General features: G+C 39.4%; 1 protein-coding gene across 1 annotated transcript in view; it reads left to right on the top strand.

The window, feature by feature from the left end:
- Window positions 1–27,015, top strand: part of dnah7 (dynein, axonemal, heavy chain 7) — a 103,362-nt gene that overhangs the window by 36,156 nt on the left and 40,191 nt on the right. Inside the window, exons 26-39 of the mRNA XM_034693671.1 lie at window positions 1,239–1,341; window positions 4,107–4,234; window positions 5,040–5,252; window positions 7,767–7,865; window positions 8,218–8,466; window positions 10,696–10,845; window positions 15,382–15,564; window positions 17,062–17,238; window positions 17,593–17,724; window positions 20,472–20,693; window positions 21,022–21,219; window positions 23,837–23,992; window positions 24,177–24,345; window positions 25,200–25,326. Of these exons, the coding sequence (XP_034549562.1) occupies window positions 1,239–1,341; window positions 4,107–4,234; window positions 5,040–5,252; window positions 7,767–7,865; window positions 8,218–8,466; window positions 10,696–10,845; window positions 15,382–15,564; window positions 17,062–17,238; window positions 17,593–17,724; window positions 20,472–20,693; window positions 21,022–21,219; window positions 23,837–23,992; window positions 24,177–24,345; window positions 25,200–25,326 (2,306 nt within the window). The remainder of the gene's footprint in view (window positions 1–1,238; window positions 1,342–4,106; window positions 4,235–5,039; window positions 5,253–7,766; window positions 7,866–8,217; window positions 8,467–10,695; window positions 10,846–15,381; window positions 15,565–17,061; window positions 17,239–17,592; window positions 17,725–20,471; window positions 20,694–21,021; window positions 21,220–23,836; window positions 23,993–24,176; window positions 24,346–25,199; window positions 25,327–27,015) is intronic.

Raw genomic sequence — 27,015 nt, 5'->3', positions numbered from 1 at the left:
GTCATTACCTGCTGTCCAAACTTCAACTCTCATACACCGCTGTGAGAGCATTAGATTGGAAGACGCACTATGAAGCCGGAAAAGATGCTCCTGCCTTTGAACACGCCATTAGAGCAACAATCAGCTCTCTGAAGAGTTAGATAATGGCAGGCTACATGAGGTTCACATTTTATTTCACATAGTATACAAACATTCAGATGTCAGTGTCTACAAGCTGTCATACACAGTGCTGTAAAACAGTGGTTCCCAAAGTGGGGGTCTGGACCGCCTGGGGGGTCATGAGACACTGATGGTGGGGTCGCGAGATGCATCCCCAAAAACAATGACAATTTGGAATGATCTAAAATTGCATATTTTATAAATTGTTGTGAAAATAAATACAATAATTGTAGCTTCATATGAGATAATATGCATATGAAAAATGCCATCAGTTTTCTTTGTTACTTTTTTATCTCAGGACTCCTGACGAAGTTATGCTGCTTCTTGCCCTCTCAAGGTTCAAGGCTACTTCATTTGTAACCGTAGTTAGATTTGGAAATAGAAAAAGACTGCACTAAACACACTTAAACATGTTAACAGAAACAATCAGTTCAAAACAGGACACATTAACAACAAATCTAACGGATATAAACCACCAACAAGGACGCCAAACTCACTGCTGGTCGCAGCGTGTACTAGACCACCCTAACTTTGTCAATCACAAAGTAATGTGCAGGTTTTTGATGGGGCCTACTGGATCTCACAGCATTAAACAACCTCAGGACATCCAGGGTCTCCAGTCTCTGGTACTGTTATTTTCAGGATCGAGGACTAAAATGTTGGGGAACCCATGCATTAATATACTGCAGTTGTTTTGGTTTACATTATGCAAATGCAATGCATGGAATGACACATTTACATTGCTCCTGTCATAATTTCATGGTGTAAGAACTGTAGAATATTTGTCCTTACCAGAACAGCAGTGCACTGATGGCTCCATCAGGGCAGCTTGTTCATTACCCCCACACTAAATAGCTGTAAAAAAAATCCCATTTTTGCTTCTACTGAATATGCCATGGCCCTCCTGACACATCCTGCAGCTTGCCATACTGACACAGCCCTCACTTACTCAGGCAAAACTTGCTGATATATGTACCGTGAATATCTGAATAAATCAACCAGGTGTGTGTCTTCATGACTTTGTGTTTGTGTTGTGTGTGTGCCAATATGTCTGTGCATGTTTCTGAATGTGTTACCAGGGCCTTCTGTCCTGTGGAGCCTGGGCCTGTTTTGATGAGTTTAACCGCATTGACTTGGAAGTGCTGTCTGTGGTGGCTCAACAGATTCTCACCATACAGAGAGGTTTGAGCTTTTTTTGACATTCAGGCTTTCTTTTCCTTTGACTTTTGTGTGCGTTGGCAATAAACCAGAAATGAATGGTGCTTTTTCCTGAGTTAAAAGGCAGGTTTTTGAGTACAAAGGGACGCAGCTCTGAGCTAAGGCAATTTGTGTAGGCTGGCCAGCAGAACTTCAAGCACAGCTTTGTTCTGCACAGCACATTTGTATGTCAGAAGTGTTCAATGGGGCACTGTTGCTTGAATCAAAAGATACAAAAGCCAAAGAGATACACAGATTTTTCTTAAATTATAATTGAAGTTTCAAAATGCCCAGAAGTTTCTTTTTTGTACTGTTTTTCAGACTTCTAGAGTCTGATCTAGACTTTTCCTAATCATCATCCAACACCTACCTTTTAAGTCTTGCTTATAACTGAGTTTCTTTCTTTCTTTCTTTCTTTCTTTCTTTCTTTCTTTCTTTCATTCTTTCTTTCTTTCTTTCTTTCTTTCTTTCTTTCTTTCTTTCTTTCTTTCTTTCTTTGTTTCTTATCTAGTTCAGATTTGAGTCACTTTTATTCTATTTTATTTATTTATATACTTATTTATTTTATTTTTTAAGTATAGCATTTATTTTAATGGTTTACTATGTTAGTGTTTTATTATCTTAGAAATATATTTTTTGTTGGTGATTTTAATTTAAAAAAAAAAGAATTCTGAATTTATTCTATTTTAAGTTGTTTTTATTTACAGCACTATGGGCCTGATCTACTAAGATCCCAAATAACGAGCGCTAATTTGCGTGTGCAAATAATAATTTTGCACGTGCTATTTCTCGGCGTGTTGCGGGTGATCTACTAAGATTGCGTGCGCAAATGATAACGAGTGCAAAAGTGGTGCGGACCGCCCTATTTTAATGAGGATTTTGCGTGTGCTATCGGCTGTCACCATGGAGAGTTTGAGAGAGCAGAGTGATCTTAAGCGATAAATGAAGTTTGAAGACATGGAGTTGGAGGTTTTAGTGGAGGAGGGAAATAAACACATCGGTGAACTCCAGCAGAGACATCTCAGCGTTAGAAACACGATTTGGGAGGCCATCTGTGAAAAGGTGAATGATGTGAAAAAAACAGAAGATCTGCCAATGAAATAAACGCATCTACTCTACTCCAAAACACAATCAGCGTTTTGATGGAGTTTAGAGAGCGATTTGATGAGGCTTAGTCTGCCACTCTTTCTCTAGAAAAGTTAGGCGTCACTTGGATGAAGACAGTCGCCTCACTGTCCCAGGGAGCAACTTTTGGGTGAACGTTTTTAATGCCTGATATCATCATCCAGCAACTGTCCCAAAGATTCACCAGCTTAAATGGAACTGTGAACATGTTTGAGTCAATTCACCCCAACACACTGCTGCAAGCACGAGATGAGGAGTTACACAGAGCTGCCTGGCACAGCTCAGTGAACGCTCATTCTCCAAGTTAAAACTAACTAAAAACCCCTTGATGAGCACGATGGGACAGAATAGACTGAGTGGACATGTCATGTTATCTATTGAGAATGACAGATCAAAGAAAATGGACATACAGTGCATCGTGGACAAGTCCACAGAGCTTAAGACTCTTCCAAACAGTGGTGAGTAGGCCGAGTACTTCATATTGATTTTTTGTTTGTATGTGAACATGTGGGCCGCTGTGCCAATTTGACTAAACTTTATATCTGTTGATACAGTGACCTACTGTGCTCTCATTATATGAAAAAGTTAAAGTGGGTGTCAGAATGATGCGGTCTCTATCCGTGGTGCTGAAATGCTTTGAATTTGTGTTGTTTTATTATTATTATTTTGTTCTCTTGGTTTGATTGACTAAAACATGTAGTAATGCTTGTAAGCCCAGCTTTTGCGGGCATGTTGTAAAGCGGTGTTATGATGAGCTTTACAGTGACCGCAGCCATGTGTGTGTAACGCTGTGCCAGTTTGCACCTGCCTTTCAAACGTGCTAAATATAGACGCAAATACAGCGCGCGCTATCTGCTTCAGGGTTTGATAAATCACATTGCGTGTGCTAAATGATTACATTTGCATCTCCTCCTCCCAGTATTTTTGCGCGTTCTGATGATCTACATGTATTCTGCATATTCATGAAGGCAAACACGCTAAATGATTTGCGAGTGCTATTTTGCTCGTTTGACAGACGCAATCCTCGGTGCTCCCGGTTAGTACGTCAGCTTTGCGCGCGCTATCAAGTTTGCACGTGTTTTTATACACGCAAACCTTTAGTAGATCGGGCCCTTTGTGTTACAATGTCATTGTTTGAAAAGCGCTTTATAAATAAAGTCTGATTGATTGATTGATTGATTGATTGATTGACTGATTGATTGATTGACTGATCAATCATGTATAGAGGGTGTTGTATGTTTTTAGGTTATTAAATTGTCCCTTGCAAATTAGTAACAAACAGAATATAACTGACTTCACTGGTCTGCCCTATGCTGTAGGTAGCGTGACATTTTAAGGCATCTTATTCCGTTGATCCCAAGTATCAAGGTGTTCAAATGTAGTTGTATCCGCACATTGAGATGTGTCTGATGGGCATGCGTCACCTACTGATACTGAGGACATGACTTTCATAGATTGGCTCCTTTGGCATGCTCATCACAAAAGTGCCCAAAGAGACAGTAACCTTAAACTTAACATATTCCTTACTTAGTAACAACACTTATCTAACAATGTCTTTTTTCAGGTTCAAAAGGTGCAACAGACAAGTAAATACAAACCATTTCTAAATGTATTTGTGTTTCCAGGAATTTCCGCCCATGCTGAGATGTTGATGTTTGAAGGGACAGAGCTTAAACTGGACCCCTCCTGTGCCGTGTTCATTACTATGAACCCTGGATATGCTGGACGCTCTGAGCTACCAGACAACCTCAAGGTACAACAACAGTTCTCCTGTTTTTTGATTATATTCCTATTTTCAATATACATACTAGGATACCGAAAACCTTTCTTTAGACATACACTACCAGTCAAAAGTTTGGAAACACCTTCTCATTCAAGGCTTTTTATTTATTTTAATTATTGTAAACACTGTAGATTAATACCAAAGACATCAAAACTATGAAAGAACATATATGGAATTATTGAATGAACCAAAAAGTGTTAAACAAAGCAGAATATGTTTTATATCTTAGATTCTGTAAAGTAGCCCCCTTTTTCCTACATGACAGCTTTGCACACTCTTGGTATTCTCTCAGTCTGCTTCATGAAGTGGTCTCCTGGAATGGTTTCTAATGAACATGAGCCTTGTCAAGAGTTCATTTGTAGAATGACTTGCCTTCTTAATGTGTTTGAGACCATCAGTTGTGTTGTTCAGAGGTAGGGTTAGTACACAATGGATAGTCCTATTTGACTACTGTTGTAATTCAGATTATGGTAAAACCAGATTATTTCATAGTGTCTTCAGTATTAATCTACAATGTTGAAAATAATTAAAATAAGTAAAAACCATTGAATGAGAAGGTGTGTCCAAACATTTGACTGGTTGTGTATACACATTCATAATTATAAGGTCAAAAAGCAATGCGAAATCTGCAATCTGTGTTTGTTTACCAGAAGTAGTTTGAAATCTGATTAAAAGCCTGTCACCAAACATTATTTTTGAAAGCTTGTTTACAACATAAAGAACACTTGAAAACAACCAAAAGGTTTATTCCTCTAAAAATACCTCTTTCCATCAGGCTCTGTTCAGGACTGTGGCTATGATGGTGCCGGACTATGCGATGATTGCAGAGATCGTTCTCTACTCGTGTGGCTTTGTGACTGCACGTCCCCTGTCTGTGAAAATTGTGGCAACCTATCGACTCTGTTCAGAGCAACTGTCCTCTCAGCATCACTACGACTACGGGATGAGGGCCGTCAAGTCTGTGCTGACAGCTGCTGGAAACCTCAAGGTCAATATTTTCCCACAAAAAACTTCTAGTGTCAATCACACATTACCATAGTGCCGCTATCAGCATATTTGTTTCTCTTTTTTTTATACACCTCACACTTTTGTGACAGCCCTGAGAGATTTATTTTTAGGAAAACAAATTAAACAATGTTTGATCAATGACCTAGAAGGCAAATGGTAAAAAGAGTCTGTAATTGGTGGGCACAATTTCTCAACTCTCTCTCGCAGTCTGTATCTTTCAAAGTACTGCTGAGCAAGTTAAAAAGCTCAAAATGCACACAGCTGAGTGTAACATCTCTCCTGATCCTTAGAGCAGATTTGGTTACATGTCAAATAATGATAATAATAATAGTACATTTTATTTATAGGCGCCTTTCTGGACACTCAAGGTCACCTTACAACATACCAATAGTAAAAACAACACTCAACAGTAATAAATACATAAATACAACAGAATAACAATGCAATACTAATAAAATGAAAGGGGAGGGAGAGTCATTCCAATCCCATAGAGACAGATTAAAGCGAGTAGGCTTGGCGGGAAAGGTGAGTTTTGAGGCGGGTTTGAAGGTGGTGGGCGAGGTGGGATTTTGTAAGTCCTAGGGGAGAGAGTTCTAGAGGCGGGGGGCCGAGCGGCTGAAGGCTCTCCACCCCATGGTGGTCAAGCGAGCAGGTGGGGGGGTGAGTTGGGTGGAAGAAAAGGACCTGAGACTACGGTAGGGTGGGTATTTTGGTGTGGAGGAGCTCAATAAGGTCCTGAGGAGCTCGGTTGTTGATGGTCTTGAAGGTGATAAACAGAATCTTAAAGGTGATGTGGTATTTGATGGGAAGCCAGTGAAGTTGCTGCAGGACAGGTGTGATGTGGCTGGTGGAGGGGGTTCTTGTGAGTATGCAGGCAGCAGAATCTAGAACCAGTTGAAGTTTCTGGATGGATTTGTCAGGTAAATCAAAAAGAAGGGAGCTGCTGTAGTCTAGGCGGGAGGTGACCAGGGTGTGAACCAAAATGGCAGCACAATGGGGAGAGAGACGGACGCAGGCGAGAGATGTTACACTGCAAAAAAGGGTAGCTTAAATATAGGATAAAACATTTTTTATTCAAGGTGAAGATTTCTTAAAACTAGTGAAATGATCTGTCCATGCAGCAAGTTAATTTTACTTGATAAGAAATCTTAAAATGAGATTGTTAAATGTAGAAATAAGCAGGCTCTGAAAAGTATTAAAAAGGGTTGAAATAAGTAGAATATGATGATAACTACTTGAAAACAAACTTCCTACAGCACAGTTAGAAGTGAAATATACTGAATGTAAGCAAAGAGAATCTCATTGATTTATCCTGTATACTTAATTTGAGCAAATGAAGGCCTGGGACAAGAAACACCAATTTAAGTAAAAATGACTCACTATTAGAAAACTATGATTACACTGTTTCTTGATATAAGCTGGCTCATCTGAAAATAAACCCTAATCCATCTTAAACTAAAACTAAAATCTTTAAACCAGGTCTTATTCTTAGAATATACCTCTGAAATGTTTCTACAGAAACCACAACAGCAAGCTGGATTACTGTCAACATTTAATACATGTCAGGATTAACAACATATAACATCAAGAACACTTTAATAGTGGCTCAGGGTTGATGGATACTTCATTTCAAACAGTCTTTAGAGCCAAACCAAAACAAATATATCACCATACAGCAGAACTCTGAGCATCAATAAGATACAAGCTGATCTGTGTCTTGAAGAGATGCCTTATGTGTTATTCTTAAATCAACTTGAAGTTGTTACTCAATCTTGAAACAAGTTTTATTTGATGAGACTTTAGGTGAGACAACCAATGTAGCTTATTTTAACAGTCATTCACTCAATTTAAGATTCCCAGACTAACTGAGACAAAAAGACATGTTCATAATCAATTTAAGATTCAACCATACATACAAAGATTAAAAACAAGTCAAGAACTCTAAAAACAAGGTCCTTCATCTAACATGTCTCAGTCTAAGAAGTACAATCTTGGCAAGTGTCGAATTATTTGCAGTGTACGAAGATGGAAGTATGCTGACCGGGTGACATTATTGATGTAGAGGTTGAGAGTTTTTCAATAAGCTTGGGTTACATATTGGTGTTTCTATGATTCTATTTGGATTGTGTGCACGACTAAAGTGAGGAAGCTGCCTTTAGTGCTGTAGAAAACCACATGACAAATACAAAATGACAAATACAACATGACAAACTGCCGTGCGAGTAGAGTGAGATAACTTTTCTTCTTCTCTCTGAGTTCAGAAAGAAGGTTATTTAAATCCAAGAGGATAGAGCCCCACCTTTAATTGATTTGATGAGGTTTCAGATTGATTAATCAGGGACTGATTCTGTAACATTTTTATTTTCAGAAAACTACCTGACTCAGCTGTTTCCTGCCCTTCTTTCTCTTAGTGTGTTTCTCTTAATGTACGCTTTTTTAACTCACATTTTACCATCTCTTTTTTCATCTTTGGGGATGTTTTTGTTCCTTGCAGCTCACTTTTCCAGAGGAGAATGAAGACACCCTGTTGCTGAGATCCATTATTGACGTCAATCTGCCCAAGTTCCTGTCCCATGATCTAAAACTGTTTGAGGTGTGTGTTTGATATGAGCGGAGCCCTTTCTGTCTTGACTAATGGAGTGATGCACATCAAGTGATGTCGGCCCATGTTTATTCCACTCAATTCATGTAGAGCTGTGATGCAAAAGGACAATTCAAATCTGTTTGAGTCAGAACAGTTCACTGAAGTGTGTATGTGTGTGTGACTGTGAGTAAATGATTGGTTACGCAGAGTTCATGTGTCTTAGTGATCTCCCCTGAAACATCTCAAGGGGAATGTTTGTGTGTTTCAGACCTATCTTCATTAGCCTGTTTAGAAGCGGTCCAATTATGTGTGTCATTCAACTCATCCCTTCTCCTTTACTGTGCCCAAACTACTTCTCCAGGGCATCACATCTGACCTCTTCCCGGGAGTCGAGCTTCCGAAGCGAGACTACCGCATCCTGCTGGAGGCCGTTGAAGACCAGTGCAAGCTCATGAACCTGCAAGTCACTGATTTCTTTGCTGAGAAGATCCTGCAGATCTTTGAGATGATGATAGTGCGGCATGGTTTCATGCTTGTGGGGGAGCCCTTTGGAGGAAAGACCAGCGCTTACCGTGTGCTTGCAGCGGCCCTCCATGAAGTTTGTAAAAAGGTATATTGTACTATTACAACTGGACTAACAGGCCTTTGAGCAGGGGTTCTCAAATTTGTCAGACCATGTCAAATTTCCAAGAACAACCTCCCCACTGTAGGTGCAACCACTGTAAAAATAAAGAGCCTCCTCATCACTAAAACATTTCTATAGATATAACACAACATCAGTGAGACAAATGAATCAGATTTTTGGCATAGTCATTGAATCTCAAGCATGAGTGCTATTACAATAAAGCAGGCTGTCAGATGGAGCATTCTAATTTGGCACTAGGCATTTTTTTTTCAACAATATACATGTTAGGGTTGCAAGGGGGTGGAACATTTTCGGTAAGCTTCCGGAAAGTTTCCAGAAAATTTCTATGGGATATTAACCTGGAGAATTTTAGAAATATTCCAAATTGGAAACTTTCCATGGGAATTATGGGAATTAACTGTGAATTAACTGTGAATTGTGGGTAATTTAATGGAAAGGTATCATCCAAGCATAAATATTTGTTTTGTTATAAGCAGACATCCATCCAAAGTAATACAATTAAAACAGAATTATCTGCAAGTAGAACTTTATCTAGTGTTAAATATTTTATTGAGCAATCAATTCTTTCATTGAAGAACAAAAACATGAATGTTGAGTTAAATATTACTCAACCCATTCAAAAATAAACAACAATGCATCCCAACAAAGTCCCATTCAAAATGTTAAATGGAAAGAGCCCCTCTTCCTCCAACAAAGTCCCATTCAACATGCAAATCAAAAGGCATCTTCCCTCAAGCTTCTCAAGCCTCTGCAGGATTCTAGAAATCATGTGTGCATGTGATGAAGGAATGCACAGTGCGTGTAGGGGACGTGGTCTCAATAGCCCTGCAGTAAGCAGTGTGCTATGTGCATGTGATTGAGGAATAGCAGAGATATTCAACTGTACTTGCATGAAATCTGGTTGTTTTAGTCAGGATTATGATAAAATATATTTTCCCCAACTATATTTAAGTTCCCTATTAAGAGCCAACCTTCAGTTTAGTAAATTCATGTTTATTCCTGTTTATTTCCATAAATTCACTTTAATTCCCATGGAAAGTTTCCAACTTAGAAAATTCCCAGAATTTTGCAACCCTAATACTCGTTTCCAATTCAGATCATTCTGCTTTAATTGAATTTGAATGTGTTAAGCTAACGTTAATGTCCGTGCTTGTCATGCAGTTAAGTCCGGTAAACCCAGTATTGCAAATTACAGGCATATTTTAGTTAATCTTCTAAATGGTGAAAGACGTATTGTTGCCTTTAAAGATATGAAAACTGTTGTCCGCTGTCTTAATGTCATGATGCGTTACGTTGCTCTTTGTTTTGATCAAAAGCGACTTTCCACCATTTATTTTCTTGGCGGTAGTTGTCCTCGAGGTCCAACTTATCTGTTATGTTTTGTCAGGTATAAATCCAGTCAATCAGCCAGAATTCCTGGGGGGGAGAAAACCATATTTCAGTTGGTTAACCATGCATTTTTTAATTGTACTTTATAACTTTAAAGCTTCCTGAGTCCTTGGGACATGAACCTCTTTAGTCAGTAAAAAATCATATAAACCTTCATGTCAGGTGAAGATATGTGTTGCACTCAGTATCCAAGGCTTATCAAAGACACATGTTTGTCTCAAGTAAACACATCCATCCAGTTTGTCAGAGCTGTAGTCTTTGTTTAGTAGTTATCGATCTCACGAAGAAGAGCACAACTGGCTTGTTGTATTTACATGGCTGAGAGGGCTGCGAGCCATCCCACTGAGGAGACAGATGAAGGCCTGCTGATGGAGCGCCTGGGAACGCCACATTTGTCATCGTCATTCTTGTTGCAGCACATCCACTGATCATGTCCAGCCCCCCTCCCTTTTAAACCCTTCTTTTCTCTTTTTTTCTCAGTAGCTCTTTTCTCATTGTTTTTAACTCAAAGTGACACCTTCTCTGAAAAAACGTTTGTTGCATTTTCTTTGCGGTTTCCTTCAGTAAGCTGAAGTCCTGTCATACAGACAGTAATCTTCTAAGCATTATCTGAGTATAGGAGCAGACAAGCTTGTCAAATGAGCAACTTTTCACGCTCAGTTTTGCTGTTTTTCTTTTATTCAGGAAAAAAATATAACCTTTGTGTGTATGTATTTTTTTTCGACCTTGTGATATCTCTGTCTCTGTTCTGTTCTAATGCGTACGTCTGTTTTGTGTTTGCATTTTTTGCGGTTTCAACACTAGGGCTTGATGGATGAGAACAAGGTACAGATCACAGTTATCAATCCTAAATCCATTACCATGGGTCAGCTGTACGGCCAGTTTGACCCCATCTCTCATGAGTGGTCTGATGGCATCCTTGCTGTCAGCTACAGATCCTTCGCCGCCTCTCAGGTAAGATGGCTGTCCTATAGCTTCAACTAACTTAGGTTCAGACACACAGGCAAGCACATGACTTTTAATCAGAATGTTGATATGGCAACATGCTCATTCAGAAGCAACCCTGTGAAGATAAACATACTCATATTTGGGAGCTGCACAGGGTTAGTCACACCCTGCTGGTTCTTCTTTGGACACAAAGCCTTTGAAATGTAGCATAATTGCACAGTGTTCACCCTTTGTGATATGCTGTATGTGTTTCAACTTACATATTCATATACATCAGAAGAATAGACCTAAATATTGGGCCAATTTAGCAGACGATCTTTGAAAGGCTTACTTGCTGGGTGTCTTTCTTTGTGTTCCTGTTAGGAGTTTTCAGCTGGTTATAAAAAAGAGTGAAATTAACAACAATGAACTATCAAAGCAAACAAGACCATCATCAACAAGACTGACAATTTCTATACAGTATTTTGTAATGTCTGCAACCCCTACAAGGGGGTAGGTGTCAGACCAGGTTATTGACAGCATGCTGAAGAACAGACTTTCTTTGCTTTTTCTTAACAAATATTCTCAATGAGTGAAACGTATATCTGTTAAGCAGACAGGAGGAGAAAAAAAATCATTTGGTATACACAGGACAAAATCAGCAAAGAAAAATTGTGTATCACTTTGTCCAGAAGGGGCGCCAAAACCAAAAGTAATACAAGGTTTCCCACTAGAGCCCTAAAGGCTGGTTTATACTTCTGCGTCTCTCCTACGTGGCAGGGGCTGACGTGGACATGAGCACCACATGCTTGTGTGTTGATGTGTCCGTGTCACGCAGCAATTCTCTGCTGAAACACTTGAGGGCAGTGTGGTCTCTCTGATAGCCGGTCACCTGCTTCCGGCCCCGCTATGATCTCTGTTTACTTTTCCACAGAGATTCAGAGTGTGTTATGTTAATCTACAGCTGATACATGTTGCTGTTTATCATACAGACATGATTACATGAAGAACAGAGAGGAGGAGATCAAATACAATGCCGCTGAGCGGTCCAATCACAGGGCTTGCTGTCCGTATCGATTTGATGCGTAGTTACATTTTGGAGGAGGTGCACGTCAGCTATGTGCGTAGGCCTCTGCGTAGGTACGCCTCGATTCAACAGAGAGGTATAATGCAGCCTTAAAGCTGGGGTTGGTAGTCAGATTTCGATCCACTTTTGTTATACTGGTTAAAATGATCTTTATGTCCCGAAGGCAATCAATACATAATGTGTTCTTAAAAAAGAGGTAAAAAAAAGCTGCTATCTACAACCGGAGTAAACCTGGGAAAACACCAACCAATCCCTGCCATCAGGAGCCAAATCATGAATCCAATCAAATCCCAAGCGGGGGCGTCGTTTTGGAGGAGCTCCGAGGGGAGGGGGGAGGGGTTATTCAGAGATAAGTTGTGGAGTCCCTCAAGGGTCAATATTAGGACCAATTTTATTCTCCCTCTATATGCTACCCCTTGGCCAAATCATAAGAAGACACAATATTTCATTTCACTTTTATGCTGACGACACACAACTATATCTCCCTGTAACACCAAACACCACCACAAACCTCTCACTCCTCAACAACTGTCTGACAGATATAAAACTATGGATGTCAGCAAACTTCCTGAAACTCAACTCGGAAAAAACAGAAATACTCATTATTGGTCCAGAAAACATGCACCCTCCCCTCCAGTCCTTCATTGGTTCCCTCTCACACAATGTAAAAACACATGTCAGAAACCTCGAAGTGACCTTTGATAGCAGCTTATCCTTTGACAGACATATTAATAAAACCATCCAGTCTTGCTTTTATCACCTTAGAAATATTGCCCGTGTCAGATCCATGCTCACTTTTAATGACACCCAGAACATTATTCATGCTTTTATTTCTTCTAGACTAGATTGTTGTAATGTGCTTTTAACAGGTTTAACACAAAAATCTCTCAATAGATTACAACTGGTACAAAATTCAGCAGCAAGACTTTTAACTAAAACCAAGAAGAGAGAGCACATTACTCCTATTTTAATGACCCTACACTGGCTGCCCATTGCTTTTAGAATAGATTTTAAGGTTTTACTTCTCACTTTTAAAGCACTTCACGGCCTGGCCCCCGAATATATCTGTGATCTGCTGTCACCCTACCAGCCGGGCGCAGCCTCAGATCCTCAGGCAGGAACCTCCTTAAAGTTCCCGCCACAAAGCTGAAGTCTAAGGGTGAGCGAGCGTTTACTGCGCAGGCTCCTCGACTTTGGAACGACCTGCCTGAGGATCTCAGGAGAGCTGCATCAGTATCTTCTTTTAAATCACAGCTGAAAACACATTTTTATCGAAAGGCCTTCCTGTAATATTGTTTTATCCAAGATGCTACATTTATTTTTAATCTATTTTTATTCGCTCATCGTTTTATTGTTTTACTGATTTTATTTGTTTTACTGATTTTATTTGTTTTGCTGATTTTATTTGTTTTACTGATTTTAATTGTTTTAATTGCTTTTAGCAGTTTCTCTTTTAGTTTTTCCTCTTAAATTGTCTTGCCAGCCCATATACAAAGCAAAGGGGAGGGGGGGGGGGGCTTTGTTCTCTTTATTGTGGGTTTTTATGATGTTAAGCACTTTGTAACGTCTGTTTTGATAAGTGCTTTATAAATAAACTTTGTTATTATTATTATTATAGAAGGAGTCCTGAGGAAATGCTCCATTCAAATTCATGTTAGTTTTCTGTGAATACCAACCCTAGCTTTAAGTTTACATTCCCAAATAATAGTTTTAAGTGATTTTGTAATCATATCAAGCATTTAGGAACCTGATAAACGTTACTTTACAGGTAGTTAAACAGTGTGACGTTCTTAACTAGAGCTGTGTATGAAGTTAGCATGATTAAACAGAAAAGACTGACGATTGACAGCTAACTCAAGTTAAACAGGTCAAACTGTTTGGATCTCCTGGAAATGAGGATCTTGTTGCAGCTTTGCAGCAGAAGCAAAATATTTAGAGCAAAAGTCTGCAGCTGAAGATTAAATCAATTTACTGTATTTCAGAGAAAACTTTAATGCATGTTAAACTTGTTTAGTAGTTAGTATGATGCTAAAGGTTTGTCATACTGAAATGATTCATGTTATCGGGAGTTGTGAGGAAAGAGGATGAGACATAGATGCATTATCATTGTTCTCAGTTTGCTGGTTTAGGATAGATCTTTGCACAATAGGAATGACATTCCAATTAATATCCAGCCTGTAGAAAGAAAGGCTGCAGTGACAGAGTAAACAAAAGAAACATTTTCCTGTCTTGTTAAATTTAGATCTATAATAACTCCTCCATTCATGTGCACGCACACGAGACACACATGGGCGGGCAATTTACAGATGGCAGTGGAGGCATGTCGTGATGGAAAATAATTTGTGTATTGCTTCCAAATGAACCTGTCATTTTAAAAATTGTTTCTGTGTATACAGTTGTCATTTTACAAATAGATCTTTTTGTCAATGGATAAGTAGTGTAAGGATTGGTTATGACAGCTGCACACACTGATGCAGAGAAAATAGAAAACTGGAACAGGGCTCGTCTTAATTCAGTTTTTCAAGAAGTCATTTTCTTCCAAGCAGAAGTCTTTCTTTGTTTTTTTGTTTTTTTCAACATCACATTTTACTAAACTCATTTTATTTCTGCTAATCTGGAGACAGCGCCAGTGTAGTATATTAAACTCTCTGCATACACAATGTAGCGCTGACGCTTTTTGTCAGATCATTACATTACAGCAGACACACTTCTCTCTCAAGCACCAGATGGCCCCAGCCCAGGCACCTCCATTTGTCTGCATTTCAACAAATCAATTTAAAGCATAGCCCTTGCCAGCACATTTAACCGCAGAATTGGCACTTGTTGTCAACCTCCATTATGACAGTGTAGGTGTTAATTTCATTCATTTAGCAAACATTCTCTGCTTGGATTATAATGTGACCTTGAAAGTGTGCAGAGGGATTTCTGTGAGTGGAAAAAAAATGAATACATTATGTGCATTACAATTAAAGGTTACAGGCTCTGTATTTCTAAAATATGTGGAAGAAAGCGGGCTCTTTTTGTGGACTTAAAAGCCCTTTTTTAAACTTTAAAGCTCCAGGAATGCTTCAGAAATTCAGCAGATTATGACTCTGCAAGAAACAACCTTCAGGGAAATTTATCCCGTCTTCTTTTTGAAGTAACAACCTCCTCAGGATTTAAAGGTTTAAGTGTTTATCTGTTTGTTTGTGCCTCCTTACATCCATACATTTCTTTTTCCATCTGTCAAGCTGCATTAGCCTCAAAGAATTACATAATACCACATGGCTCCACTTTAACTTTTTTCAATTTATGTTTTGAGCCTTCCTCTTTTGCTGAGTTGAAATACAAAACACAATACAGAACACAAAACAGCAGGTTATCTGTGTGGTCTATATTTGTGCTCTCTCTTTTGACAGATCTATGTAAATAGGCTTTAAATTTTACCGGAAATGTTCAGTCAAGGTGTGAGCAATCCTATTTATTCCCTCTTCCAGAGCCCAGACAGGAAATGGCTTATCTTTGACGGCCCGGTGGATGCCGTGTGGATTGAGAATATGAACACAGTGCTTGACGACAACAAGAAGCTGTGTCTGATGAGCGGCGAGATCATTCAAATGTCACCACAAATGAGCCTCATCTTTGAGCCCATGGACCTGGAGGTGGCGTCACCAGCCACAGTGAGAAGCACCTTCATTACATTAAGAGTTCAATAACAGTATAGCCTGCTTCTTGAATATGTGGTAGTCATGGTCTAAAGCTGGGTGCTGTTTGCTTTCACCTCACTTTATCTCTCCAAACAGTTGTGAGGTTGTCAGAAAAATCAAGTGTACAAATGTTTGAGGGTTTTATCTTCTACACCCTCAGGTTTGTGTTTGCATACTATATTGACTTGTTGCTTTATCTGTATTGAAGTGGGTGTAGAAAATGCTGTTAAGCTCAGTCACAATAAGTGGTTTGTACATTTATGATTGAATACTTTATCTGTTTGCATTCTTCTGTTGGAGGACATCATTTCCTAGCAGAACAAAATGGTTTTTTTTTCTGTTGCTGTCTTTGCATACCCAATTGAGGCAACATTACCTTAGAGTCTGCATTAGATAAACAACATTTTTACATTTGACATTTACGAGAAGCTCGCCCATCCTCCCCCCTTCCCTCCAACATGTGGTTCTTTATTATTCGGCAGAAACAAAGGCTCCTTACTGCAATACATAGATGCCTTTAGAGAATACCTTTGCATCTCCCTGGCTCTACTTTTTATTACACAGCCTTCTATTTTTGATTCTCCATTGCCTGGCAGCTGTTCCTTTCATCATGCCGAATGCAGAGGCATCAACTTTTGAGGATCAGTGAACTTCCCCTTTTGTGAAGTGTCCCTGTTGTGCACTGTTCTTCTCTCTTTACCTTTGTTTTCTTCAGCTTTCCCCACTTTCTCTCTTTGTCTATAAAAGTTATTTTTCTTCCTTCATGTTCCATCTTACAACATTAGTATTGTTTTATTTTCCCACACTCTTTTTCAAAAGGTGGCACTCCAAGCTGTGGGATTTCATAGTAAAACAACCATTAAGAAAAATGACTGTGAAATAGTCTCAAATTACATTGCCATGTTGTTAAATATTCAAGCCAAAATACTATTCGATGACCATTGGCATCTATTTGACGATTATTAGAATAATCATTTTATTATTATTATTATTATTATTATTATTATTATTATTATTATTAGTAGTAGTAGTAGTAGTAGTAGTAGTAGTAGTAGTAGTAGTAGTCTCTGGAAATACGTGGGTAGTAGTGTGAGATTCCAAAACGGAGAAAACCGCTGAGACTTTCGCTAATGTTTTCTTCTTCTTCTGTTACTTAATGCGGTTAGCAAACAGCTTTAAGACGCTCTATAGCCACCGTCTGGTAGGAACACTGTACTACAACCGGGCACCGGTAAAAACAATGAAAAAATGTACTTTTAAAATGAGAAAATATTCAAAGTAACTCTTCAATTTTTACAAAGTGAACAAATATTAAAATATTCAAAAATCATTGCAGCACCCTTATGTACAATATTTACCAGGATAAAGCATGTGATAAGGGTTTCTGTAAATGTTGTTTGTTTGGACATTTGGAGTCAAGCACCTCTGGTTTAGATGTGTGTTTTCAGAGATAGTATGTGTTTGTCACAGGTGTCTCGATGTGGTATGATCTACATGGAGCCTCATATGCTTGGCTGGAGGCCTCTTATGCTGTCATGGTTCAATACCCTTCCTGCAATAGTCAGCGCAGCACACAAAGACCTCATCACTGCCCTGTTTGACCGCATACTGCCAGCCTGCCTTCAGCTCATCCGAAAGGCCACGAAGGTGATGAACCATCTTCAGGATGTACACTTTATTTTCTTGCTTGAAATGTTTTCCTAATAAGCAATATGTTGCATTTTCTCAAAAATGATTTTTTCACTGTGTATCTACTTCTATATTTTGGGTTGTATGTCTCATTCTAAAAATGCATACATATTCCAGTAATATATGTATATTTTTCCTGCATGTTTTAGAAGTGAAGCTTTAGAAGTTGAAAATGGCTGCACTTTGTTCCTACTGAGCTGAGCTTCTCTTTTTGGTTGTCTCGTTTAATCAACTGCGTTTGAGATGAAACACTGAGTCTATTAAATTCAAACATCCATGTTTTTAATGTTTGTTTCTCTTTGCTTCGTTTAGGAGCTTTCCCCAACCTCTGACACAAATCTGGTCAAATCCCTGATGAATCTGATGGACTGTATGATGGATGAGTTTCATGATGAAGCAAAGATGAAGAGCATGAATGAAAACAATATTTGTTCCTGGCTTGAGGTTTGTGTACACTACTACTGGTGCTTATAATGCAAGGAAGAGAATATATGCTTTGCTGGTCGAGAACGGGTCATTTAAATTCAATTCAGTTTAAAGTGTAGTCATTGTAATGAGTATCAGATATTATTTGACTATATGAATTCATAAGTAGCAATGACATCATTTACTGACCATCATGTTTCATGATTCAGCATTTTTGGGTTACTGTAGGCCCACAAGCTTGTGTCCTGGAAGCAGCCCGCCCTGCACAGAATTCATTCCCCACTCTCACCAGCCTCAACACAAGCATGCATCTGTGTCATTGATCTGAACACCTATTGTGCACATAATATAATGACAACATTTAACATACTGCGCAAAGATTTCTTGCCAAATAGGTTTATATGCTAATTCATAAGAAAAAGTCAAATATCAAGAGTTGCAATATGGAGCTGACATCCTAGACCTCCAGCCATAATGCCCTTTCTAGAACAGACTACATGAAAACAGCTTGTAGGTTTGTTCTGCACTTGAGTGAGAGGTGATACCTATAAGTAGTTTGTCTTTGCACTCCAAATACCATTACAGGGAGAGAACAAACAAGCCATTAAACATTCAGAATAGGTATTGACAATGTTTCTGATAATCCAAGTGCAACTCCAACTTTTGTTTAGCCTCGCATTGATGTTGTAAGCCTCTGGTTTTGCTTGTGGAAGCAGAATTACATGCCGGGGGCAAAAAAAGCGTACATGAAGAGAGGGCCTGCTCTTAATGGGTAAAATCACTGGTTTGCTAGACTGAACAGCAAGAGAAAATGGAGACAGTGTGTGAAAGAAGACAGCTCCCTATCATGATAGGGACTGACAAGAGCTAATGGTGCAACGCAGTGCAGAACTGCAGGGGAATTGGCCATGCATGACCCAGAGGCAGCTAACAAATCATTGTGACAACGTGCTGACAGACCAATAACAACAATTTTACCTTATTTTCTTTCAAAGTTTCTGAACTGTGCAAATGCCAAATTCCTATACAGTGTAGCTCTAGCATACGCTATTACATAAAGTAAACATATTGTAGGACGCAAATGTAACTTTATCCTTGAGATAGAATCAGAACAATCCTTGTTTAGTGAAGTATAAACTCAGATAGAATATACAACAAACACTTTTCATTTCCCTGTAAGCACACTGTCCTGGTCAAGGCCATCTCCACAAAGAGCAGAGAAGTTTAAGCAGATGAGCCCTTACCTCTGCCCCTTGCATGAATTCCAATTGATTTTCCTGCCTCTGAATCTTGTCTTTGGAAAGCACTACTATTATCCCCCAGTGGCACACTGCACTGATGAATGCCTTTCAGCCCTCTCTCCCATGCTTTTCAGCCAGTCATTATCAACGTGTTGAATTAATCAGCCTTTTAACAGCAGGAGCTATCATGAGGCTGCTAAGCCCCATGATAGGCAATTTCAAATTCCTACAGTATTCCTGCTGTTTCTTCCAACAAAGTCATCTCTCCTCTGGTGTATGTCTCACACAATGATCTGTACATTGGTTGAAGCATTCACATGGTTACTGCACCTTATAATTAGCTCAATAATATAAACATGTTAGCACAATGGCATTTTTGAGTGAAATACCTATCTCTGTTTACAGATTATTTTAAGTTAGATTTAAGCTACAATATTATGAGTTGTGTTTATACAGTATGTCACTCATCAGTTCTATTTTCACTTGATAAAAACTGCCTTGGATATAGATTTGTCCAATTTAAGAATAATGATCCACAGGTACAAATATTAGCACAAGTAAAGCCATAACTGCATCTAAAAAATTAAGATATATGACATGAATAAAATGCCACCTCATTTACCAGTGTGAAACCAAGCGACAACCTCCGGCTGCGAGAATTGAAGCCCATGCGGAAGTGTTAAAAATTGCAGTTCATTGTGTGTCCGCTTGAGTCTGGCTCTGGACCTGCCGGAAACCACATACACACCAATTCAAAAAAGACGATCTTTACAGCAGAAATAATCATGTTTACAGCCTGGTTCAAAAAACAAGTGTAGTCTGGATAGCTCATTTCTCTATTGGCACACACTGCACGGGGGGGGGGGGGTTCATAACACAGCAATTTTTAAGATATTAAAGCTGGGGTTGGTAATCAGATTTAGATACACTTTTTGAATCAGCGGCGCTCGTGCATGTGAGCGGGGGCGGGGAGGGGGGGAGGGGTTAGACGGAGTCCTGAGGAAAAGCTTCATTCAAATTCATGCTGGTTTTCCGTGACTACCAACCTCAGCTTTAACATTAAATCAATCAGCTGACTTGATTTACAGGCGGGAACATTGTAGCTGTTGGCTGGGAGGCTCAAAACCCGCCTCTTTACGTCACACTAAGTCAGCAGCAGTTATGTTGAGTTCAACATTTTCAATATGTCTCCCACCGGCCATTGGCCTCAAAACAGCGCTTCAGGAACAGATGGGTGACGTCATAGATACTATACCCATTACTTATACAGTCTATGTGGGAAACCTGACACCAGTCATCAAACCTGATATGTGTGGCTTAAATTTACCTTTGAGTTTTTGAGAGATAACAATCCTAATTTGTTTGAGTATTTATAGCTAGATAGCATATATCTGACTTTCTTTCAAGTCTTTATTAAAGGCTCAAACATGTATGGAATAGTAGAGAATGTAACGCTAAAAACATATTATGCTGATTCATGTTTTTAAATCCTAAAAAAACATGTTGCCATTTGCTTTTCTACAGGGCATCTTTGTGTTCTGCCTGGTGTGGTCAGTGGGCGCCAGCTGTGATGATTCAGGCCGGAGCAAGTTTGACGCCGTGGTGAGGGAAATACTGAACGGCGCTTTAAGTGAGGAGACCCGGACCTGCCATGACATTCTGGCCACCGTTGAGGCTCCATCTAAACAGCTCACCGTCCCCCTACCCGCTGAGGAAACTGTCTACCAGTATCGCTTCATCAAAGAGGTAGGACTGCTGCTCATAATCAGGCAGTTAACAGCATTTATGTTATTACTTAAAAATTATTATGAGACTTCAATGAATTTTAGTTTCAAGAATTGAATAATAACCAAGAAACAATTACAGTTGGGAAGCAGTAACTATACCAGTGGTTATATCATGCAATCACAGACAGTAGTTTTGTTCAGATACAATAACTGTTTAAAACGTTTGTAAGCTAAGCTAGCTAGCTATTCTTTGTAGCTGAATCTACGGCCATCTTTGTTTTTGTTTGTGTTTCTTTTTTGCATGTCCGTGTTTTGTCTTTACATTTTGTCTCTCATGTCCTCCTCAGGGCCCGGGCAGGTGGGAGCTGTGGACGGACGAGTTAAAGACTGCTCCTTCTATATGCAGAGACATGCAGTTCAATGAGATCATCGTCCCAACTGAGAACACAGTTCGATACATGGCACTGATGGAGCTGCTTGTCACCCACCAGAAGCCCACTATATTCATTGGCCCCACTGGTACTGGCAAGAGTGTCTACATAACAGTGAGTCACTGGCTTGAAAATATTGTATTGATCCAATGTTTGGAGTAGACTTACGGATTTTGCATATATCAGAAATGAATGCAAGGTATGTAAGTCTGCACGTGTCCATGCTTAATGAGTCTACTTTCTGTTTTACTTCCTCTCTATCACAGCATCAGTCTTTTTTCAAGATGTGTTTGTGTCTATCAGACATTCTCCAAAGAGATTTGATATTCAACCTCAAATTATCATCATTACATTCAGGGAAACACTGCTTTTGCTACTAATACTATAAGTTTTAGGGATGAATGAGCATGTATGTTTAAGTGCAGTGGACCCAGCCTCAGGAAACCAGAATAAGGGCTCCGACCAAACAAATCATTTGGAGGCAACACAGCTAAATGCACCAGGTGTGAAATGGCCACCTTGGAGGAATACTGAGTGTCTCCTCGACAGACCTTCAGCTATTTATATCAAGGACTAATCCCCCTTCCTTCCCTGTGCTTCATTAGTTCTTCCATTAGTGTGCTCAAACTTGAGACTCAGGGGTGAATAGAGATCATCTCACTGGGGAGCCTGCCTTGTTCTCTACTTCCTGCCTGTCTGTGTGGTGGAGCTGCTCTGTCCCATGCTGCAGCCAGCAGACCGTGGCTGAATCCAAAACCTGGCTGGAGTTATAAAGAAGCTTTAGAACTGAGACCATAAGTATATTACTGGCTTGATGCCCGCTCCAAACAGCTGTACACGAGGCTCCTTCACCTGCCCGAGTCTACTCTTGAGAGAGGCAAAAAGAAGCGGTTTGTAGTTCAGACAAGAGGATGATAATGCACCCTGTGATCCTTCAAAAATCCCCTTTAATTAACCAGGCCATCACTTACATTATTTACTTACATTAGATCTAACCTTAACTTTCTTCTCTCCTTTATGTTCTCTGTTGATAACACAGAAAGCTATGTGTCAATAGAGTTTTCATCAAAATGGCTTTTCATAAAAGTCTCTTTTAGGTTTTTTTAACACGGCCTTTTTCAAACCTTCATGCAAAAAACCAAAAATGCATTAATTTGCCTTCTTTGACCTGCAGAGCACTGCTCATCATGTCCCGAGAGGGCAACTAACTTCCCACATTACTTCAGACGTTTTCTGGGATCAAGTGAGGGTCAGGGTCTGCTCCATGAAGTAGTCTCTAAATGCCCCGTTTAATTAGATTTTAAAGCTTGTCATAACCATTTGACAGGACCAAATAGAAAACAAGCTTTTTATAGGTACTTTACATCAGGGGTTCCCAAAGCGTGGGTTGGGACACCCTTGGGGGTCACGAGACACAAATGGGGGGTCATGAGATGTCTTCCAGGATGGTTTTTTCTTTAAGTTATCTAAAAATAATACATTTTACCCATTATAGTAAAAATATAAACAAAAAATAGCAGCTAACCTTGAAATAAAACCTTGAAAATAGAAAATGTAATGAGTTTTCTGCCTTTCTTTGTTTCCAGATGACTCCTAAGTTTAGTGTTAGAGAACAGTTAATTATCTAAAGCATCAGTAGCAGCAGGTTCATTCATAACAGCACAGGAAACATAGACACATGCTCATATAGGTAGGGTCATTTTCTGTCTTTGGCACCTTTATTTTGGGGGTTGTGGGCTGAAAGGTTTGGGAACCCCCGCCTTACATAAGTCTTTGGCATGATGTTTGATAATACAGAACAAAAATACCTTGAAAAACATTATTCTTTGCACATCCTCATACTTTCAGAGGTCACTTAAAATTTGAGTCTATGAATTATTTTTCCTTTATTTGTTAGTTGAATGGCATGGCTTGTGAATTAATATGCTGTATGTATGTTTGTGTGGAGATAGTGGTTATGTACACAATATAGAAACTAGGGATGTAAACTGTAAGTATTTTCCGTGATCGTTCTTTGGAAATGTTAACAATACATTTTTGATTCATCATTTTAAAAAAACTGAATGTTTTCCATGTCAGAAAAAATACCAAATGTGTTTTTTCCCCTAAATCAAATTTTCTTCGCGACATAGTGTATATAATTGATGGTATTAAACAGCTACGGATCATATTGAGGTGTACAACATGTAAAACGCTGAATATCAACGTGTGGAGCAGGCTCATAATCTCTGCAGACACACAGTCAGAAAAGTGAAGGCTCAGACTTCAACAAGTGGATTTACTGCAACAAGAGAACTAAACACAAACATGTTTCAGACTCGTGGTGTCCAGTTTTCTGTCTACTCGTTCTTATTGAGAAAAATAAGCATGTGAACGCGGTCAGGTGTCAGGTGGGAGCGCAACAGGATCATAATCAGTCTGGCAGCGGAGAAAAAAACGCTCGTGGAGACCTGTCACTTAGCTGCAACCCCCAACTGAGCGCAACACCTAGTCAGCTGATTCACATTGAAACATGCTTTAAACTTAAAACACCTCCCTGATAGCTGAACCAAATAGACCATGTGATGTTTGTTCCACGTGATAGAAAATCCAAACAAAAATGTGTTTGAGTCATTTCTTAACAATCAATTAATCCATACTTGATTAACTGTTGACATCCCTACTAGAAAGATTTTCAGACCAGCAGATTTGAGGATGATATGCATTCATCTTTGTTTTGTCTCTTACTCAGGACTTCCTGTTGAATCAGCTGGAGAAGGATGTCTACAGCCCATTATTCATCAACTTTTCAGCCCAGACTACAGCTTCACAGACTCAAAACATCATTATGTCTAAGCTGGATAAGCGGCGCAAAGGAGTATTCGGTCCTCCAGTGGGAAAGAAGATGGTACAGCGTCTCATAATGTTCCGATTGTGTTGTTTTTCTATTCTCACTCATGTCAGTGAAAACATTCAGAAAAGTTTTTGCAAGAAAAGTGTACTTCTTACAAACATCAGGGTGGTTTTATGTTTCAAATACCTTGTCTTAATATCAGTCCTTTTAAGACAAGTATATTCATTTGATTTCTTAGGTGGTGTTTGTGGATGATGTGAACATGCCAGCCAGAGAGGTTTATGGCGCCCAGCCTCCTGTAGAGCTGCTTCGTCAGTGGTTGGACCACTGGAACTGGTATGACCTGAAGGACAACTCTATGATTAAACTAATGGATATCCAGGTCATGTGTGCTATGGGACCACCTGGTAAGTAACAGCTATGACAAACAAGAATGAAGCAGACCATATTGTTACACTAAAACTCTATTAAAGCCATGTTTTGGCTAAAAGCAGGTGAGGTGTTAGGAGGGTAGAGTGAATATTTTGTCCCTTTGTCTTTTAACTGATGCTGAGGTGTTGTAGAGTCAGTGCCACAAACCCCCTATCTGCTGTTTGGTGGAGCTTGTGATTGCTTTAAGTGTTTCCAGATAGCAAATGCTTAACACTTCCACCTCCAGTAACACTGCCAGTGAAAACACCAAAGCATCCCTGTCCACTGACACAGCTGGCAGGGACAGCTGCAAGAGGAAGAGGCTTGGTGCCACAGTCAAGTGCCAGCACAGATATGGTGTTTGCTCATGATGCCTATGCTGACAATTGTTAAGCTTTTCTAAACAGCTGTGTAGTCAGGCCATGGCACCTACTGAACCCACAGCAGAGGAAACATTGGAGATGGAGCAATATGTTGTATTCTATCACAGTATTTCAGGGCCCTCTGTTCATGTTACACGTTTCTTTAAATTAGTTGTTAGTGATGTAAACTTTTTATTTTTAATTAAGACCATCATGAAAGTGTCATGGCTGCTCTGTCATTTTTAAAAGATTGTTTGAACCTTAAAACTTAAATTACAGCAATGACACGACAGAAAAACACTAGACATGAGCAGAAAAGCTGCAAGGTCTATTGGGAAAATTGCTTTTAACTCATATGACATCAAATAGACAGATACATTAAAATATACTAAAAGATGGTGACTGGGATGAGTTTGAGGCTACCTGTGAAAAATGTAATCTCTTTGTAAGATTCTAGTTTTCATTCAGTTGTCTTCATTGTTTCTTAGGTGGGGGCCGAAACCCTGTCACAGCTCGGTACCTGCGCCACTTCAACATGATTACCATTAATGATTTCGATGAGAAGACCATGTATACAATCTTCTCCAGGATCATAGACTGGCATTTCAGTATAAGGTAACTACAGTCAATGACTCATTTTTTGGGGGGTGGGTTCCCAAACTGGCACAGAAAAATCACATGTTAGAAGTATAAACCGGATGGTAAATAATAAACCTCTACACTGGATTCACTGGGCTTTTCTGGCCCACTAAAGGTGTTTTCCGACCGCACTCGATCTACATGCGTTTCAACCGGTGGACCCAGGGTCTAAATTTAGTTCAGGGGTAGATAACCCCCCCCTAAAAAGGGGGTAGCACTTTTCAAAGGTCCCGGGACTTTTGGGGGGCAGGGCCTGCAATGCTGAACATGTCTGATTGGTAGATTAACCTCAGTGTTTTTATTCCACCCCCACGTCCACAATAACATCACACACATCTGTGATTCACTTGATTTCTCTTTCTTTCATTAGTTTTTATTTGTTCTATCTTTTTTGTATGTGTGTGTACTTTTCAAAAGAAGAAGCTGTGATTCTCTTGATTTAGCAGCTTGTAACAGTAGTCTTCTCTCAGCCCACCGTGAATGCATCTCTCCCGGTGTTCTGGTTTTAAAAGTGACCCTGTAAACTGGAGACCTTCAGCTGAACGTGTCAGTGTTTGTGGAGTTTACACAGCTGTTGAAACACAGAGGGAGTTCCTGGGAATGCAAATTAATTTAGTTTTTATTAAGATTTCAAAATATCCTCATCAGATATTTAATGATCGTCTAAAGACGTTTATGAGGGATGCATCCGGCTGAAAGTCTCCAGTTAACAGGGTTGCTGTTTAAACCAAAACACAGGTCGATCTCTGCCACGGCTTTTTGAGTTCCAAAGGATTTTAAAGCCGTGTTGAAACGTCTTTGTTACTCGCGCTTATCTCCTCTCACGTGTTGATTCAGTGAATCCATCTGTGATGAAATATATCACCATCTAAAACAGCGCCAGCTGAGTCTCTTCATGCTAACAGGCTAACTGTTGTGTTGCTCATAATGATACCTGCCTGTCCGTCTGCTTCTATGGTGTCATCTGTGATGAATGGCCTTAGTATTTGTTTTACTGCCCTCTACTGGTCTGGTGGTGTCGTGCATTTACTTTTAGTTTTTCTCCCTGATTTGCACAATCTACCCGGGACTTTAACCCGTGGTGGAAACGCAGACAACAATGGGGGCACAGGAACCTTTTAGTAAAAGTAGGACTTTTAGGAAAGTAGTTCTGGGGGCTAAAAGACCCCAGAACTTTTGGTCGAAATGCACCTTTTAGTGCTTTGTGTCTTTTGGTAGTATTCGCTGACTACTATCAACGGACTGAGTTTTAAGTTATTACCAATCATCACTATCACTTACAAGTTATTACACTTATCATCATATAACTGTTGGTAATTAATTAGATACATATTTTATATTGTTCATATCCTCTGGAGGGTAAATATATATAGGATTATTTAATGCATCTGGTTCACTAATGAGAGGCTTGGCGGTGTTCATACTGCCCCCCTCTCTTTGCACTGCTACAGTGTTTACCTCAGAGAGCAAAAGTCCTCAGGCAATCAAATCTGTTGGATAGGTTTCAAATTTACCAAACCACTTCTGCAAACAGAACCGTGATTTGAATTCCAACAGGACAGTAATTTCACACTTTATCAGTTTTTGGCTTTTTGTTGTTGTTAGTGTTGTTGGAATCATTTTTAATGCTTATGATCAAAAATGTATGTGACAAATATATTTTAT

Source organism: Notolabrus celidotus, chromosome 10 (genome assembly GCF_009762535.1).
Source record: "Notolabrus celidotus isolate fNotCel1 chromosome 10, fNotCel1.pri, whole genome shotgun sequence".
Lineage (NCBI taxonomy): Eukaryota > Metazoa > Chordata > Actinopteri > Labriformes > Labridae > Notolabrus > Notolabrus celidotus.
Note: the sequence above shows the minus strand (reverse complement) of the source record. Positions and strands in the feature narration are given on the sequence as shown.